Here is a 14,845-nt window from a genome sequence, read left to right as displayed (position 1 = left end):
GTTCGCCGCCGGCAGCCCGCTCTGTTGGCCGCCCCACGTCTCCGCCGCCGGACGCTGCGGACCGATTTCGTAATGGTCGCTCGGTCACCGTCTGTTGTCTGGGACGGCCTCATTGTCGCAGGGTGTCGATGTGTTGACGCATCACAGTCCGGCCGACCGCCGAGGCACATTGCTGGGTGACGCGACTGAGTCTGTGACCCGACTGTCAGAGTCGGGCCGGGCAGGGCAACAGCTGTATGAGGGAGTAGGAATTAAAATGGAGAACTCGCAAATGGCTCTACTCGATCTTAATTCCATTTTTAAATGTCATGTGGGTCATTGTTTATGGTATCCCTATCCTTATGCTTCTCGGTTACTATGACTTTGAATTTAAACAATTTCAGTTCATAAATCTACCGAAGTTCCGGCGCCGTGACATGTTTGGCTCGCATATCATCGCCTTCAGCCACTGCCAGTGTCGCCGTCGTGCTGGGCTGGGCGGCTCAGGGGCGCTCTGGCACCTGTCCAGTGGTCCGTGGCGGCGCGGCGCCCATCCAGCCGTGGTGAGGCGCTCGCCCCGGACACGGGTTCGCGCTGCGCGCCGCCGCACGTGCCGCGCGTCGGGTGCCGTCCGGTCTCCGTCATGTCAGCTGCCTAACCTGTGAAGACGTGCCGGCGCTACAGTAACGCCCGGGCACGTGCGGCCCTTCCGCTCCCTCCGACACACGCAGCTGCAGAGTGCGGACCCACTGCAGGCGCTGTGAGCGGCTCATTCATCGGGGCGCGTCGGCCAGCTTCCCAGAATACGGCTGAACTTATTCTTACGCTGTTTGGATGCAGTTCTCATTTCTCCAGTTTAAATGTGATTTGATATGATTGCGCGAGTGTGATTTTCTGTACAGTTCACTCAGTGAATGTCTCCGTGAGGCGGTCTTGTCTCCTCCAACAAAGGCGCTGCATCCGGTGTGGGGCGGGACGGGGCGCCGCCGGCCGCGGCCCGTCGGTCCATATACACACACCGGCCGGAGCGTGTGTTTGTTAGCGCTCGACCTCTCCTCTGTTGATCACCTGTCGGCACAGACGTCTCCTCCCCGCCGCTCTCTCCGACTCTCTCTCTCTCTCTCTCTCTCTCTCTCTCTCTCTCTCTCTCTCTCTCTCTCTCTCTCTCTCTCTCTCTCTCTCTCTCTCTCTCTCTCTCTCTCTCTCTCCCTCTCCCCTCTCTCCCATCCAACGGTAGGGGGCGGGCAGAGTAGTGCATACTGATCACAGGAAAGTAAGTTCAGTTTGCCGACAATGTTTTGACCACTTTCATAATGCCTCCTCAGACGCTACTAGCTACGAACTTTGATGGGGCCTGATAGCATCTTACGCAGGTGTCAGGTTTTTGGACTCGGAGGGAATATTGACGTGCACCTCTCTACGCCGGCGTTATTCTGGCTCCCCTGAGCGCGCCGGCCGGCAGTGGCGGGCCACGGCGGCTGCTAATCACAGTCGCCGGTAATTGCCGTGACCGCAGCACCTCTCCGCCGGGCTGTTGGGGACTCTGATGAGTCCATCGGCGCGCTGGGCCTCCTCTGGGCGCCGATGTGGTCCGGGCAGAGCTGTCGGTAGTTCGGGACTGCCGGCCCATGCCGTGTCTGGTCCGCTCGACCAGCAGGCCTGTCTTACCGTCTGACCGCTCGGCTCGCCGTTCTGTCCACTGTCTGGCTGACTCGGCTCTCTGCTCGTACCATCCTCTCTCCCGCCCGGGGCGTGGCCCGGCTCCTGGCACGGGCGCCAAGTCCCGGCGACGGACCGTCCAAGTCCCGGCGACGGACCGTCCAAGTCCCGGCGACGGACCGCCTCAGTCCCAGCGACGGACCGTCCCAGTCCCAGCGACGGACCGCCCCAGTCCCGGGTACAGTCCGTCTCTGTCCCGGGTACAGTCTGTCCCCTCCATGTCCCGTCCCAGTGCAGTGGTGGCTCAGTTGGCGGAGCCGACCCACCCCCTCCGACGGGACACTGTCCCTGGCCGCTCAGCTGCGTCAGTCTGATTGACAGCGGGAGCCGGGCCGGCACGGTCGGACGGATCTGATGCCGGGTTCAATACTGCAGAGCCGACTACTGCGCGGCATTGCCAGATGATCTGAGCGGTAAACACTGCACACAGTAATGCAACCGACCGGATTTGGCCTGGCAAAGTGATTCTGTTCCGGCGCGCTTCTGTCTTTGGAGCATTTCACGTTGTCGCTAGCCTGTATGGCTTCACAGATGTCTCTTGAGCGTCTCGATGACATCCATCCAATTTTGGTCCGCTCACGGTCATGCCCAATCTCACTGATCCTGTAACAGACATTATGTTTGAGCTAGCTCTGCTCTGCACGTGATTCCTTGGACTTCAATCGTAGTGCCCGGCTGGCGCTAAACCTGGTTCAATAATTTATATGCTGGTTTTTCATGGAAGGCACCCTATGTCGAGATTCGCGGTCTACCACTAAAAACTTACGCTCTTTAAATGTATCCTGAAAAAGATATAATGACTAGGTACATATGATGGCTGTCCCTGTTGGTCTCTTTTAGTCATGAGTCGTCCCCTGACGATTTCCGCGCGCTATCCCCGTCCCGCCTCCCCCGGGACGCACTGCTGTATGCTGTGGGAGTGTGGTCTGACCCCCCCCCCGTCCCGCCTCCCCCGGGACGCACTGCTGCTGTGCTGTGGGAGTGTGGTCTGACCCCCCCCCCCCGTCCCGCCTCCCCCGGGACGCACTGCTGCTGTGCTGTGGGAGTGTGGTCTGACCCCCCCCCCCGTCCCGCCTCCCCCGGGACGCACTGCTGCTGTGCTGTGGGAGTGTGGTCTGACCCCCCCCGTCCCGCCTCCCCCGGGACGCACTGCTGCTGTGCTGTGGGAGTGTGGTCTGACCCCCCCCCCCCCGTCCCGCCTCCCCCGGGACGCACTGCTGTATGCTGTGGGAGTGTGGTCTGACCCCCCCCCCCCCCGTCCGGCTCCCCCGGGACGCACTGCTGCTGTGCTGTGGGAGTGTGGTCTGACCCCCCCCCGTCCCGCCTCCCCCGGGATGCACTGCTGCTGTGCTGTGGGAGTGTGGTCTGACCCCCCCCCCCCCGTCCCGCCTCCCCCGGGACGCACTGCTGCTGTGCTGTGGGAGTGTGGTCTGCCCCCCCCCCGTCCCGCCTCCCCCGGGATGCACTGCTGCTGTGCTGTGGGAGTGTGGTCTGACCCCCCCGTCCCGCCTCCCCGGGATGCACTGCTGCTGTGCTGTGGGAGTGTGGTCTGACCCCCCCCCCCCCCCCGTCCGGCTCCTTTCAGAGCAAACAGTCGCCGGTGGAGGAGCTGCTCAACCAGGCCGACCAGCTGATCGCCAGCCAGAAGCCCAAGGCCGAGGTGTACTCGGCCATGGCCGAGAGTCTGGGCCTGGCCTGGCGCGACCTGAACGGCCAGCTGGAGAGCCGCCGCCAGCTGCTGCAGCACAGCGTCGCCTTCCACAGGTCAGTTCCACAGGCCCCTCCACACTGCAGCACAGCGTCGCCTTCCACAGGTCAGTTCCATTGGCCCCTCCACACTGCAGCACAGCGTCGCCTTCCACAGGTCAGTTCCACAGGCCCCTCCACACGGCTGCACAGCGTCGCCTTCCACAGGTCCGTGGTGCCGGGTATATGATGCATGGAATATTGTATTGTTTGTGGGCCGCCCCTGAGCGAAGTCCTCCGTTTCTCTTCATCCCCAGCCATTCCCGCAGTGCGCCGCCCGCTCGGCTGCGGCCATCCGTCATTGGTATCGTGTCGCTCGTCGGCCGCCCATATGTCGCCGTCACTGCCGGGCGGTTCGACTGCCTCCGGTGCTCCGACTGCTGATGTCTGACTGAGCTGCCTGCCGGCTTTTAATCTAAGCAGTCCATCAATAAGCATAGTGATATTTTGTGAAGCAATGCTTCACTGCCTATCAACTAAATTGTCATAATCAACTAAACTGATAATCTTCCCTATTCTTGCTTCCATGGATAGCTTCTGAAAAGTAAGTAGGTATAGGGGCTGCCCCGTCTCATTTGTAAGCACTCCCAATGCAAAAAAAAAGATCAATTAGAATGGTGTATAGAGTAAGTGCTTGTGACGATATGTTTATGACATTTTTAGAAATAAGCGAAATTACTTTATTACGACAAATTAGTTGCAGCGTTGCGGTAGCTGTTACTTTTTTCCTTCAGTTTTGATTGAAGTGTGGTGTTTCACCATGATTATTCATCATCCACACGGCTTAGTATTTTTACGGTCTCCATCTAATACCGTCCACTGAATTTATCCAGCTTTCTTTGGCCGGAGGGACACTCTGTCGTAGCTTACCCACCCAGTGATGCGCTGGCCCCCAGCCGCGACCCGCGGGGGAGTCCAGCGGACTGTGATGACGTCACGGACCGGGCTGCCAGACTGGCCCGTCTGGCCGGCTGCCCTCGGACCGTGTCGGGTGTCGCCAACACTACTGCGATATGGCCGCACTCAGTCGGCAGCTGCTCACAATCTTACGGCAGTCCGCCGGAATGTGTCCGTCTGCCCATCACGGACTCCGTGCATAACTCGGCGTGCCGGGGAGCTCAGGAGAGACTGGTGGGGACGCAGCCCCTCGGGACTGGTCCGGACCGACCGTGACATGACGGCTGACGCTGTTAGCCGTCTCGGTTTTCCAGTCCGAAACGTTAGTAGGTTTGTGTTGTATGCGAGGTGTCAATGTAGGTATCCTACAAACTGACAGTGCTATATTTTTAGGAGTCCTGCCCTACGTCTTTTGAGCAGACGGTATCCCTGCAATTTGAAAACGTTAATAAGTTTACATTTACTGAATGTGTGGTGGCGTCGCCCGTTAATGTTAACAGGACTCCCTCCGCCGGTAGAAATCCCCCTGCTTTGGCAGCATTGTTACCGTGCCCGCGTAGATGGCAGCACGTGGGGGAGGGAAGTCGCGCGCCGCCCCCGGCACGGTCCGGGTAGGATCCGTGTAAACGTGTGATCGTGGATTGCGCAGCCAAGAATAAACCTGCCTAGAACCGCATAAGTCTCGCCAGTCGGCTCACGACACAACACTTGGCGACGAGGATCCCGGCGAGAGACGGCTGCTGGGCCGCGACTGGATGTCGGCCCTGAACATCAGCGCGAGTGGCGAGGCTGCAGTAGGTACTGACCGTCGGACCGGGCGGCATGGCCGCAGATCTGCAGGCGGTCTGTGATCGGCACGCGCCTGTGTTCGATGGCCGCCCGGGGCGGATCAAAGGGACCAAGGCGCACCTGGTCCTTAAACCCGACGCGCAGCCTGTGTCGAGGCCGGTACGTCTGCCTCCCTACGCGCTCAAACCAGCCGTGGAGCGGGAGCTGGACCGGTGGGTGGAAGCCGGTATAGCGGAGAAAATCGGACCAAACGACGCCCTGGGATGGGGCACTCCGCTGGTGACAGTCCCGCGTGCTGATGGAGGCATACGTTTGTGCGGAGACTACCGCCTGACGGTAAATCCGCAACTGCAGATGGCCACGCACCCGACGCCAACGCCGGAGGACATCTTCGCGAACGTCAGAGGACAGCAGTTCTGTAAACTCGACCTTAAGGACGCGTTCCTACAGCTGGAGCTCGAAGAGGAGTCGCGTGACATGACGACCGTGGTCACGCACCGAGGAAGGTACCGAATGCTCGCTCTGCCGTTCGGGATCTCGGCGTGCAGCTCAATTTTCCAATCAGCGATTGATCATATCCTGGATGGAATTGACGGCTGCGTGGCGTACCAGGATGACCTGCTCATCGCAGGCGCCGACCGGGTGGAGCTGGCGCAGCGGCTCGACCGAGTGCTGGCTCGCCTGGAGCAGCACGGGGTCAAACTGAAGCGAGAAAAGTGCCGCCTGGGACTCGATGAAGTGCAGTATCTCGGCTGGTGCATATCGGCGAACGGACTGCGGCCGGTGAAGGACAAGGTCCAAGCCGTGCTGGACATGCCGGACCCCAAGGACGTCAAGGCGCTGCGCAGCATCCTGGGTAGTATCACCTACTATCAGCGGCTGCTACCCAACCTGTCGACGCTGCTGGCGCCGCTCTACCGCCTGCTGCAGAAAGGGGTGCCGTGGGAATGGAGCGGCGAATGTCGACGCGCGCTGACTCAGGTCAGACAGCTCCTGGCAGGAGACACGGTACTCAAGCGGTACGAGCCGGAGGCGCCGCTCAAGCTGGTAACGGACAGCAGCGAGGTCGGAGTGGGAGCAGTACTGACACAGCCCGACGGCGAAGGACTGGAGCGCCCAATAATGTACGCCTCCCGCACACTCACCGGCACCGAGAGGAAGTACCCGATGGTGGAAAAGGAGGCTCTGGCGGTGTCATTCGCCGTCAAACGGTTCGGGCAGTTCCTCTATGGCCGACGATGGACTCTCGTCACGGATAACAGGGCGCTGTCGCGTATTCTCTGTCCCGAACGCGAGCTGCCGACCCTCGCTGCGGCGAGACTACAGAGGTACGCACTGCAGCTCGCAGCCTTCACGTACGACGTCGAGCTGAGACCTTCGGAGAACATGCATCTGGCTGACAGCCTGTCCCGCATGGCGGTGCCGGGGCGCCCCGCCGACGAGTCAGCGGAGGCCGAAGAGGACAACAGCGGCGGCTCTCACCTCCTATTCATGGACGGAGTGGCCCCCGTGCTCACGGCCGGACAGATCGCCACGGCGACGCGCCGAGACCGCCTGCTGTCGCGTGTCTTGACCTACACGCACAGCGGCTGGCCGGACCGAGTCGAGCCGGAGCTGGCCCCGTTCCAACGGCGACGGGAGGAGCTATCCACGGACATGGGCTGCCTGCTCTGGGGTGGCCGCACAGTGATTCCCCAGTGCCTCCGGCGGCAGGTGTTGGACGAGCTGCATGAAGGCCATCTCGGCAGCGCCAAGATGAAGGGAGTGGCGCGCAGATATGTCTGGTGGCCTAAAATGGACGCAGAGCTCGAGGCGATGGCGCGAGACTGCGCCGCGTGTATGGAGAAACGTGGCGCGCCGCCGAGAGCGGAGCTGCATCCGTGGGAACCGACAGACAGCTGTTGGTTCCGCGTGCATATTGACTTTGCGGGACCCTTTCAGGGAACGTCCTTCCTGATAGTGTACGACAGTTATTCGCGGTGGGTGGAGGCGGTGCCGATGCGTGACACGACGACGGAGAACACGGTGCGCGTGCTGCGTGAAATATTTGCGAGATTTGGACTGCCGGTACAGCTTGTGAGCGATAACGGACCTCAGCTGACCGCTGCTGCCTTCGAACAGTTTCTCCAGTCCAACGGCGTGCGTCACATCCGGACGGCGCCCTGGCACCCGAGCAGTAATGGTGCTGCTGAGCGCGCGGTGCAAACCATCAAAAACGCGCTAAAAGCTGCGGTGAGGGACGGCGGCACGCTGTCTCAGCGGCTGCAGCGTTTCCTGCTGGCGTATCGAGCGGCGCCACACGCCGTTACGGGCCGGTCGCCGGCGGAAATGTTCCTCGGGCGAAACGTACGGACAACCCTGGACCTGCTCAAGCCGGACGTGAGCGTGAGGCAGAGGGAGGAGAAACTCCGGCAGTGGCAGAGCGCTGGAGGACGGGACAGGCCGTTCGTGATCGGCGACCACGTCTGGACGCGGGCGTACGGCGGCGCTGCCAAGTGGAGGCGGGGCGTCATCATGGCCCGGACAGGCCCGCTGTCCTACGAAATCGACGTGGATGGCAGCGCCATTTGGTCCCGACACGCTGATCAGCTCCGTCATGCTGGCGCGCCCCGCGACCCCGACACGCCTGTCGATCCCAGTGCAGTCCCCGGACCCGGCGCAGTCGGCTGGCCGGGCGTGACACACGGCGGCGGCATCGTCAGCGGACGCGGCGCGGCCAGTGGGCCTGACGCTGTCGGTGGTACCGGTCAGCGGCAGCGGTTCGGGAGCTGCCAGGAGCCCGGACACGGTCCCGGTCAGCAGCGTCACGAGCAGCGGCCCGGTACCGGGGCGGCCGGCGGCTCAGGAGCGACCAGCAGCCCGGGCACGGGCACGGTCCCGGTCAGCAGCCGTACGGGCAGCGACCCGGTACCGGCCAGCGGCACCTGCACACCCGGCCGGTCTCCTGCAGACGGTAGACCCGGTACGGACGCCGGCAGCAGCGCCGACACCACTGGTCGGCCGGAAACAGACGGGGCGCCAGACTCGCCCAGAGTCGGCGAGGACAGAGACAGACAGCTGGGAACAGGAGACGGCGCCGGCGCGGCGGATCAGCCGGTAACTGCTGGCACACAAGCAGTGAACGCCGGAGCTGGGACCAGCACACGCGGCGGCCGCCGGTCCGGCAGGCGCCGGAAGGCAACCCGCCGACTTATAACGGAACTGTGACTGAAACGAACAGGTCGGATACTGTGAGCCAATCTTTGAGTGATTCTCTGTAACCTTACGGCCACGAATAGGTGAGGGGCAGCGATCTTTTGTTTCCACACCATGACTCCCCGGTGTCTTGAGAAGCTGGATTTTTTTTATTGTCGTTGCACTCTGAGATGTTCGTTACATCTTCGCATGGTGCCGGCCGTTCGATTTTAAGGAGGGCGATGCGTCGGGGAAACTGGCGTAAAGCAACTGTTTGTTAAGGTCGATGTCGATGTTTGATCTTTTGGGGTTGTGTTTTCGTACGCCGGCGGGATTAACGCTTTGTTTAGTTACAGGCCCGAACGCTGATGTGGTTACACCCATTTTAATTAAGGAGGGTAAGGTGTGGTGGCGTCGCCCGTTAATGTTAACAGGACTCCCTCCGCCGGTAGAAATCCCCCTGCTTTGGCAGCATTGTTACCGTGCCCGCGTAGATGGCAGCACGTGGGGGAGGGAAGTCGCGCGCCGCCCCCGGCACGGTCCGGGTAGGATCCGTGTAAACGTGTGATCGTGGATTGCGCAGCCAAGAATAAACCTGCCTAGAACCGCATAAGTCTCGCCAGTCGGCTCACGACACAACAGAATGTAATGCCACCAACAATAGCGTTTACATGTTTTTATTCGTTGTTGCAGCCGGGCGCGGAACTTCAGCGACAGCATGGACCTGGCGGAGCGGGTGTTCAGCGACGTCCGAATTCCGTCCGACTCGGAGGAGGCCCAGGCCGCCATCAAACAGCTCACCGACGTGAGTTACCTCCCTCTCACCCGCATCAAACAGCTCACAGCTGCGAGTTACCGGCCTCTCATCCTCCTTCTAACAGCTGATCGATTTGAGTTACCGGCCTCTTACCCTCCTTCTAACAGCTAACAGACGTGAGTTAACTACCAGCATCTCACAGCCCTGGCGAGACAAAAGCTAGCGATAATTACCCCCCCCCCCTCCCCCCCAAGTACGTAAACCATGCGCTGGAGAGCTGGATCTGCCAGTGGAATATGGACGAGCGCGGGTTGTGGTGCACGCCATGTTGAAATCTGACCCATGTTCTGTCCTGACGCCACTGCCCTGATGTGATGTCGCAGGTGAAGAAGGCGATGCTGGAGGCGTCGATGCTGACACTGCAGGAGGGCAACCAGTTGCTGGAGCAGCTGCGCCAGCTGGCTCTGCGAGGAACGATCGACTCCCGACCGAACCAGATCCGCACCACCGTCCAGACCGGTGAGATGTCCAGTCCTTTGGGCCTCTGGCTCGTGCGCGATCTTGAATCCATCCGATCTTTCGTAATTCGTATAGGCATATGTTGCATTCAGATACACCAGTGAAGCTTGGGTGCAATGCAGTCTATGTCCAATTTTTTTTTTTCCAATCGAGCTGGCACATTTATTCCCCTGCCGAACTGGCGTTAGTGAATTCGATAAATGCTTAAAATTTTGGTTGTGTGTAGCGAAGCAGTACTCACTCACGTACAACAATTGGCTTCGCAAACCCATGTTTTTCCTCGTGTTTGCAGCCTGTAGCCAGGTGGAGCGGTGGCTGGAGGAACTGCCCGTCTGACCGTGTGTTTGTGTGTGTGTCTGTGTGTCCAGCCTGTAGCCAGGTGGAGCGGTGGCTGGAGGAACTGCACGACCGACGCCGCTGTCTGGAGGTTCTCTTCAACAACCGGCGCACGATTCTGGACCAGTGCCGCGCGCTCTGCCAACTCTACACCGACCTGGGTAGGGCGCTCTTACATATTATCGCCGTCCATCGTCCTCTAACCTCGCGGTATTGCCGCTCATTGTTTTACCACCCCTCATATGATTTGTACATATTATATATAAAAAAAAATGTTATCCGTGAATTCTGAGGCACCGGATTATCAGTTTCAGTATTATTATCAGTAAATTCTTAACCCGCGCACCGACGGGGGGGGGGGGATATCCGCCCCCCCTGAGGTTTTTCGCGAATAGCGGGAAAACCGGCGCTACGCCGCGAAATTTGGTATGACTATTACCTCATCAATTTTACACATGGTGTGCAAGTTTGAACCTCCTACCTATTAAGGTCAGGTCACCAGGTCACTTTGAATGACCCAACCTCAAGTCACTTTTTTGCAACTTTGTCACCGTGCCAGAGCTACAGTAGATGTCGGAGGCCTTTGAAAGTCGCAGGATGTTATTAGGTCATTAGAAGCTACAATTTGTATATCTCGGAATTTTGATATCGGTGACCTAAGGTCAGGTCAATTTCGCGACCTCCCCATTATAAGTCAATGGGGGAAAAATCAACTCCCTGTTTTTACCACTAAAACGGGTCGGAATGGCCCCATATACCATGCATGACTTCATATACGATCAACCTTCACTACCTTGAGGTCTGTTTTGCTGTTGGGCAGCTGTGAGGTCATGTGACGTCATCAAAGGTCACCAAAGGTTTTTGGCCAATAACTCCGTGCAGGAACAAGATACAGACGCGTGGATGGTCTCATTGTGTTCAGCTCGTCAAGACGCATCGAATGATATACATGATGACCTCGAGGTCACGTGACCTGAGGTCAACCTTTGACCTTGACCTTTCGAGGTCAACATATATATCATTCGATGCGGATTGACGAGAGGATCACGATGATGCCCTTAGTTTGTTCCTATCTTGACTAATTCGAAAGTTATTCGAGAAAAACTCTCTCCATATCTAGCGCCGCCATTTTGACTTTTTTCGACCCCTGTGACGTCATCTTTGACCTGACCTGAAAATGACCTTAGTAAAAATTGTAGATCTTGACCGTGTGTATCCAATGCCGTTTACCGCTTGTCGCTATCTTGCTTCGTTTTCGAGATCTCAGGGGGGGGGCGGTCATCCGCCCCCCCCCCCCCGTCGGTGCGAAGTTGGCGCAGACCCCCGTCGGTGCGCGGGCTAACATTTGAGTCTGCTAAGTTACGTTTTTATCGTTTGAAATTGGAAACATTCCTTTGGTGGTATTGTTGACCCGACCTGTCGAGGTGTTGGCCCGGTGTACCCTCAGATGGCGTCCAGCACTGTTGACCTGACCGGCGCGCCGTGTCCCCAGGCGGTGTCCAGAAGCGGGCAGAGCTGGTCAGGAGGCAGCTGGCCGCCGGCTGCCAGCTGGGCGCGTCCGCTCACGCCGCCGACCTGCTGCTGCACGAACACTCCAAAATCGAACTGGAGGCCAAGGTAGGACCGCGGTGCCGCCCGCCCTCTGTGCCCCCCCCCCCCCTGTGGTATGTGCATGACGTGTCGTCCACGTCAGTAGCCGTGGAGTTCCGTCACGAAAATGGACCAACAGCCGATACATCTCTTTTTTGCGACGAAAATATGTATGATGCTCATTTAGATACCTGTGTAGTTATGTATTTTACAGGCCTAGGCGCCGTATAAATGGAGTGCTGAGCTCGGTCGCCATTTGCCGCCCTCGGGCTGTGTTCATTCTATCGTATCCCACACACTGTAAGCCATGACGATTGACGGACGATTCGACTGTACGAGTGTTTATGCTCTCCTCACACTCCGCCCACCACCTCCCTCCTCCCCTCTCTCTCCCTCCCACTGACTCCCCCTCCCCCTCCCAGGCGCTGCAGGACCGGGCGCTGGCGCTGCTCCCTTCCCCGCTGACTCTCTTCCCCTCCCCTCCCAGGCGCTGCAGGACCGGGCGCTGGCGCTGCTCCCTTCCCCCACTGACTCCCCCTCCCCTCCCTCTCCCAGGCGCTGCAGGACCGGGCGCTGGCGCTGCTCCCTTCCCCCACTGACTCCCCCTCCCCCTCCCAGGCGCTGCAGGACCGGGCGCTGGCGCTGCTGCGCTCTGCCGAGGCGCTGGTCCGCGCCGACACATACGCCCGCCACGAGCCGGCCACCCGCGCCTACGCCGTGCTGGAGATCTGCAGCCAGCTGATGGAGCTGGCCGAGCGGCGGCGCGGCCTGCTCACCGGCGCCGCCCAGTTCTTCGACCAGGCGCAGAAGGTTCGGCCGAGGAAATGAATGGGGAGGGTGTGGGATAGTAAGTGAAGGCTGAGAGACGGGCTAAAGGACAGAATAACAGAGGTCGCCGCCGCCTCTTCTGACCGTGCCGCTGCCTCTGCTGACCGCCCGCTGTCTCTGTCTGTCAGGCCTGCGATCAGCTGGACCGGATGGAGGAGGCGCTGCGCGCCGCGCCGGCCGCCGAGCGGGCGCTGGTGCACGCGCAGACGGCCGAGTCTCTGCGCTCCGCCGGCGAGCCGGCCGCGCGGCTGGGTAACCAGCTGCTGGACCTGGCCGGCCGCGGCGCCGACGGAACAGAGGTGGGACGGGGTGACGGCATGGACGGTTAGGTGCTGCGCTGGGAGACGCTGATCACTGGTCCTGATGGCTGGGAGTGGGGAGGGTCAGTGGTCGGGTCGGTGCCTTTTTTCTAGTCCAATATGCCACCCCATACCGCACTGGCGACCCCATGTGACCCCACTCTCCCTCCCTCAGGGTGTGTCCGAGTGTCTGGAGACGCTGCAGCGTCGGCTGGAGGCGCTCGAGCAGCTCTGCACCGCACACAAGGAGGAGAGCCTGCGGCAGACGCAGCTGTACAACGACTTCCTCGAAAAGTACAACACGGTGAGCTATTAGTGGTCGGCCTCGGATGCCAGTGTATCGACTGCACTGGTATAGTATGTGTACCTCCTTTTGTTACTACATCGTGTTAACAATTGTGTCTATCGTTTCTGTTTGTCCATTGTCTGTGCAGTGTGCATGTGGTCGACCCATATACCATAGTTGCCCCCGCCCAGTGTCATTAACCGTCCCAATTTGGTCTCATCCCGGTAATTGCCGAGCGGTGTCGGTGCGTGTCGGGGGACCGTTTGTCCTCCGATCGCGTGCCTCCCGTCCTGCCGCCGACCGGCCGCAGTGGGTCCTCCAGGTACGGTCCCGGCAGTCGGGAGTCGCCGGCCCGTGACAGGGACATCTGTTATATCAGCATTAGACTCGCGTCGGATCCCTGTCAGACAGTCGCTAAACTCGTGTTGTTACATCGCTGTTAGGTACTCCTTTCACATCACTCTACGGTGGTAGTTGTCTCAGGGTGTGCCCATATGGTCGGGCAGAAACACACGTTATTCCTAAGACCACCATCTAAATGTCGATGCGTTGCAGCCTGATATGAAACAAGTTTTTTGTGACGATACCTAATGTCAGTGTCCGTGTCTCCCCTCTGACCTGCCTGCTCCTTCCTCCTCTGACAGCTGTTCGGCTGGATGGTGGGCGAGGCAGAGACCTTCCTTCGGACGCACACCGACCCTGGCCAGGCGCTGGAGCCGGCCAACACCTTCTCTCAGCTGCACCAGCACATGCAGCACGACGTCGAGGTCAGTCGCGGAACGGCGCGCGCTGGAGCGGGCGGACGAACGGATAGACGGACGGACGGGGGTTCGTCCGCCACCCATTTATAGTTCGTTTTTTATTTAATATGTTACCCGACATTTAGTATCTGGTCCCCCGTGTGAATTGACCTGACCTGACCTGACCTGTGTCCCAGGCGCGCGGCCGTGACATGGAGGCCCTCCTGGACTCTGTATGACCTGACCTGACCTGACCTGTGTCCCAGGCGCGCGGCCGTGACATGGAGGCCCTGCTGGACTCTGTGTGACCTGGTCTGACCTGACCTGACATGACCTGACCTGCTGTCTGTCTCAGGTGCGCGGCCGTGACATGGAGGCCCTGCTGGACTCTGTGTGACCTGGTCTGACCTGACCTGTGTTCCAGGCCCGCGGCCGTGACATGGAGGCCCTGCTGGACTCTGTGTGACCTGATCTGACCTGACCTGTATCCCAGGCCCGCGGCCGTGACATGGAGGCTCTGCTGGACTCTGTACCGGCCCTGTCGGAGCAGCTGGGCGCCGAGAGAGCGGCCGACCTCCAGCGGAAGGCCGAGGACATGCGCGCCCAGTGGAACAGCATCTACAGAATCATCAGTGAGTGGCGCTCTCAGACACACCTATTTTCCGGCATAATACCAGACAAACAAATACAGGTGTCGCGAAACTTTGAGAGTGCCGGCGGATATCCGGTCCCGCTCGCCCTTCCCCTGTGTAACAGTCAGTGTCTGTGGTCGCCAGGCCCCCGGCAGGAGCTGCTGCGGCCGTACGGCCAGTTCCACCAGCGGGCGGTGTGGGCCTCCCTCCCCTGTGTAACAGTCAGTGTTTGTGGTCACCAGACTCCCGGCAGGAGGTGCTGCGGCCGTACGGCCAGTTCCACCAGCGGGCCGAGCAGCTGCAGCGGACGCTGGACGAGCTGCGCGCTGCGCTGGACGGACGGCCGCTGACCGAGGACGACATCGCACTGGTGGAGACCCGCTGGCCAGGCATGCAGCAGCAGTACCACCAGCTGGCCGACGCCGGAAAGGCCTTCGTCGACATGGCGCAAAACGTGAGAACGGTGTCATTTGCTTGAAATTATGTATCGTGTAAGTGGAGAGAATTGAAGGGTTTAGGTGCTCTCTGCTCGCTCTGTGTTTGCTATGTTTCCG

General features: G+C 60.0%; 1 protein-coding gene across 3 annotated transcripts in view; it reads left to right on the top strand.

Moving 5' to 3' along the window:
- The window catches only part of LOC122373478 (muscle M-line assembly protein unc-89-like), a 56,235-nt gene that overhangs the window by 12,225 nt on the left and 29,165 nt on the right, over positions 1-14,845 (top strand). For 2 of the 3 annotated variants that reach the window (XM_043351582.1, XM_043351580.1), the window contains exons 3-13: positions 3,284-3,462; positions 8,998-9,109; positions 9,445-9,580; positions 9,949-10,077; positions 11,409-11,533; positions 12,125-12,316; positions 12,463-12,633; positions 12,809-12,937; positions 13,564-13,686; positions 14,153-14,291; positions 14,534-14,745. In XM_043351582.1, coding sequence (XP_043207517.1) covers positions 3,284-3,462; positions 8,998-9,109; positions 9,445-9,580; positions 9,949-10,077; positions 11,409-11,533; positions 12,125-12,316; positions 12,463-12,633; positions 12,809-12,937; positions 13,564-13,686; positions 14,153-14,291; positions 14,534-14,745 — 1,647 coding nt within the window. Of the gene's footprint in view, positions 1-3,283; positions 3,463-8,997; positions 9,110-9,444; positions 9,581-9,948; positions 10,078-11,408; positions 11,534-12,124; positions 12,317-12,462; positions 12,634-12,808; positions 12,938-13,563; positions 13,687-14,083; positions 14,292-14,533; positions 14,746-14,845 lie in introns of those variants that run through there. The other variant, XM_043351583.1, reaches the window with a different exon arrangement.

The sequence above is a fragment of the Amphibalanus amphitrite genome, unplaced genomic scaffold (genome assembly GCF_019059575.1).
Source record: "Amphibalanus amphitrite isolate SeventyFive unplaced genomic scaffold, NRLGWU_Aamphi_draft 001502F_arrow, whole genome shotgun sequence".
Lineage (NCBI taxonomy): Eukaryota > Metazoa > Arthropoda > Thecostraca > Balanomorpha > Balanidae > Amphibalanus > Amphibalanus amphitrite.
The sequence above is the reverse complement of the archived record's forward strand: the minus strand, read 5'-3'. Positions and strand labels throughout refer to the sequence as shown.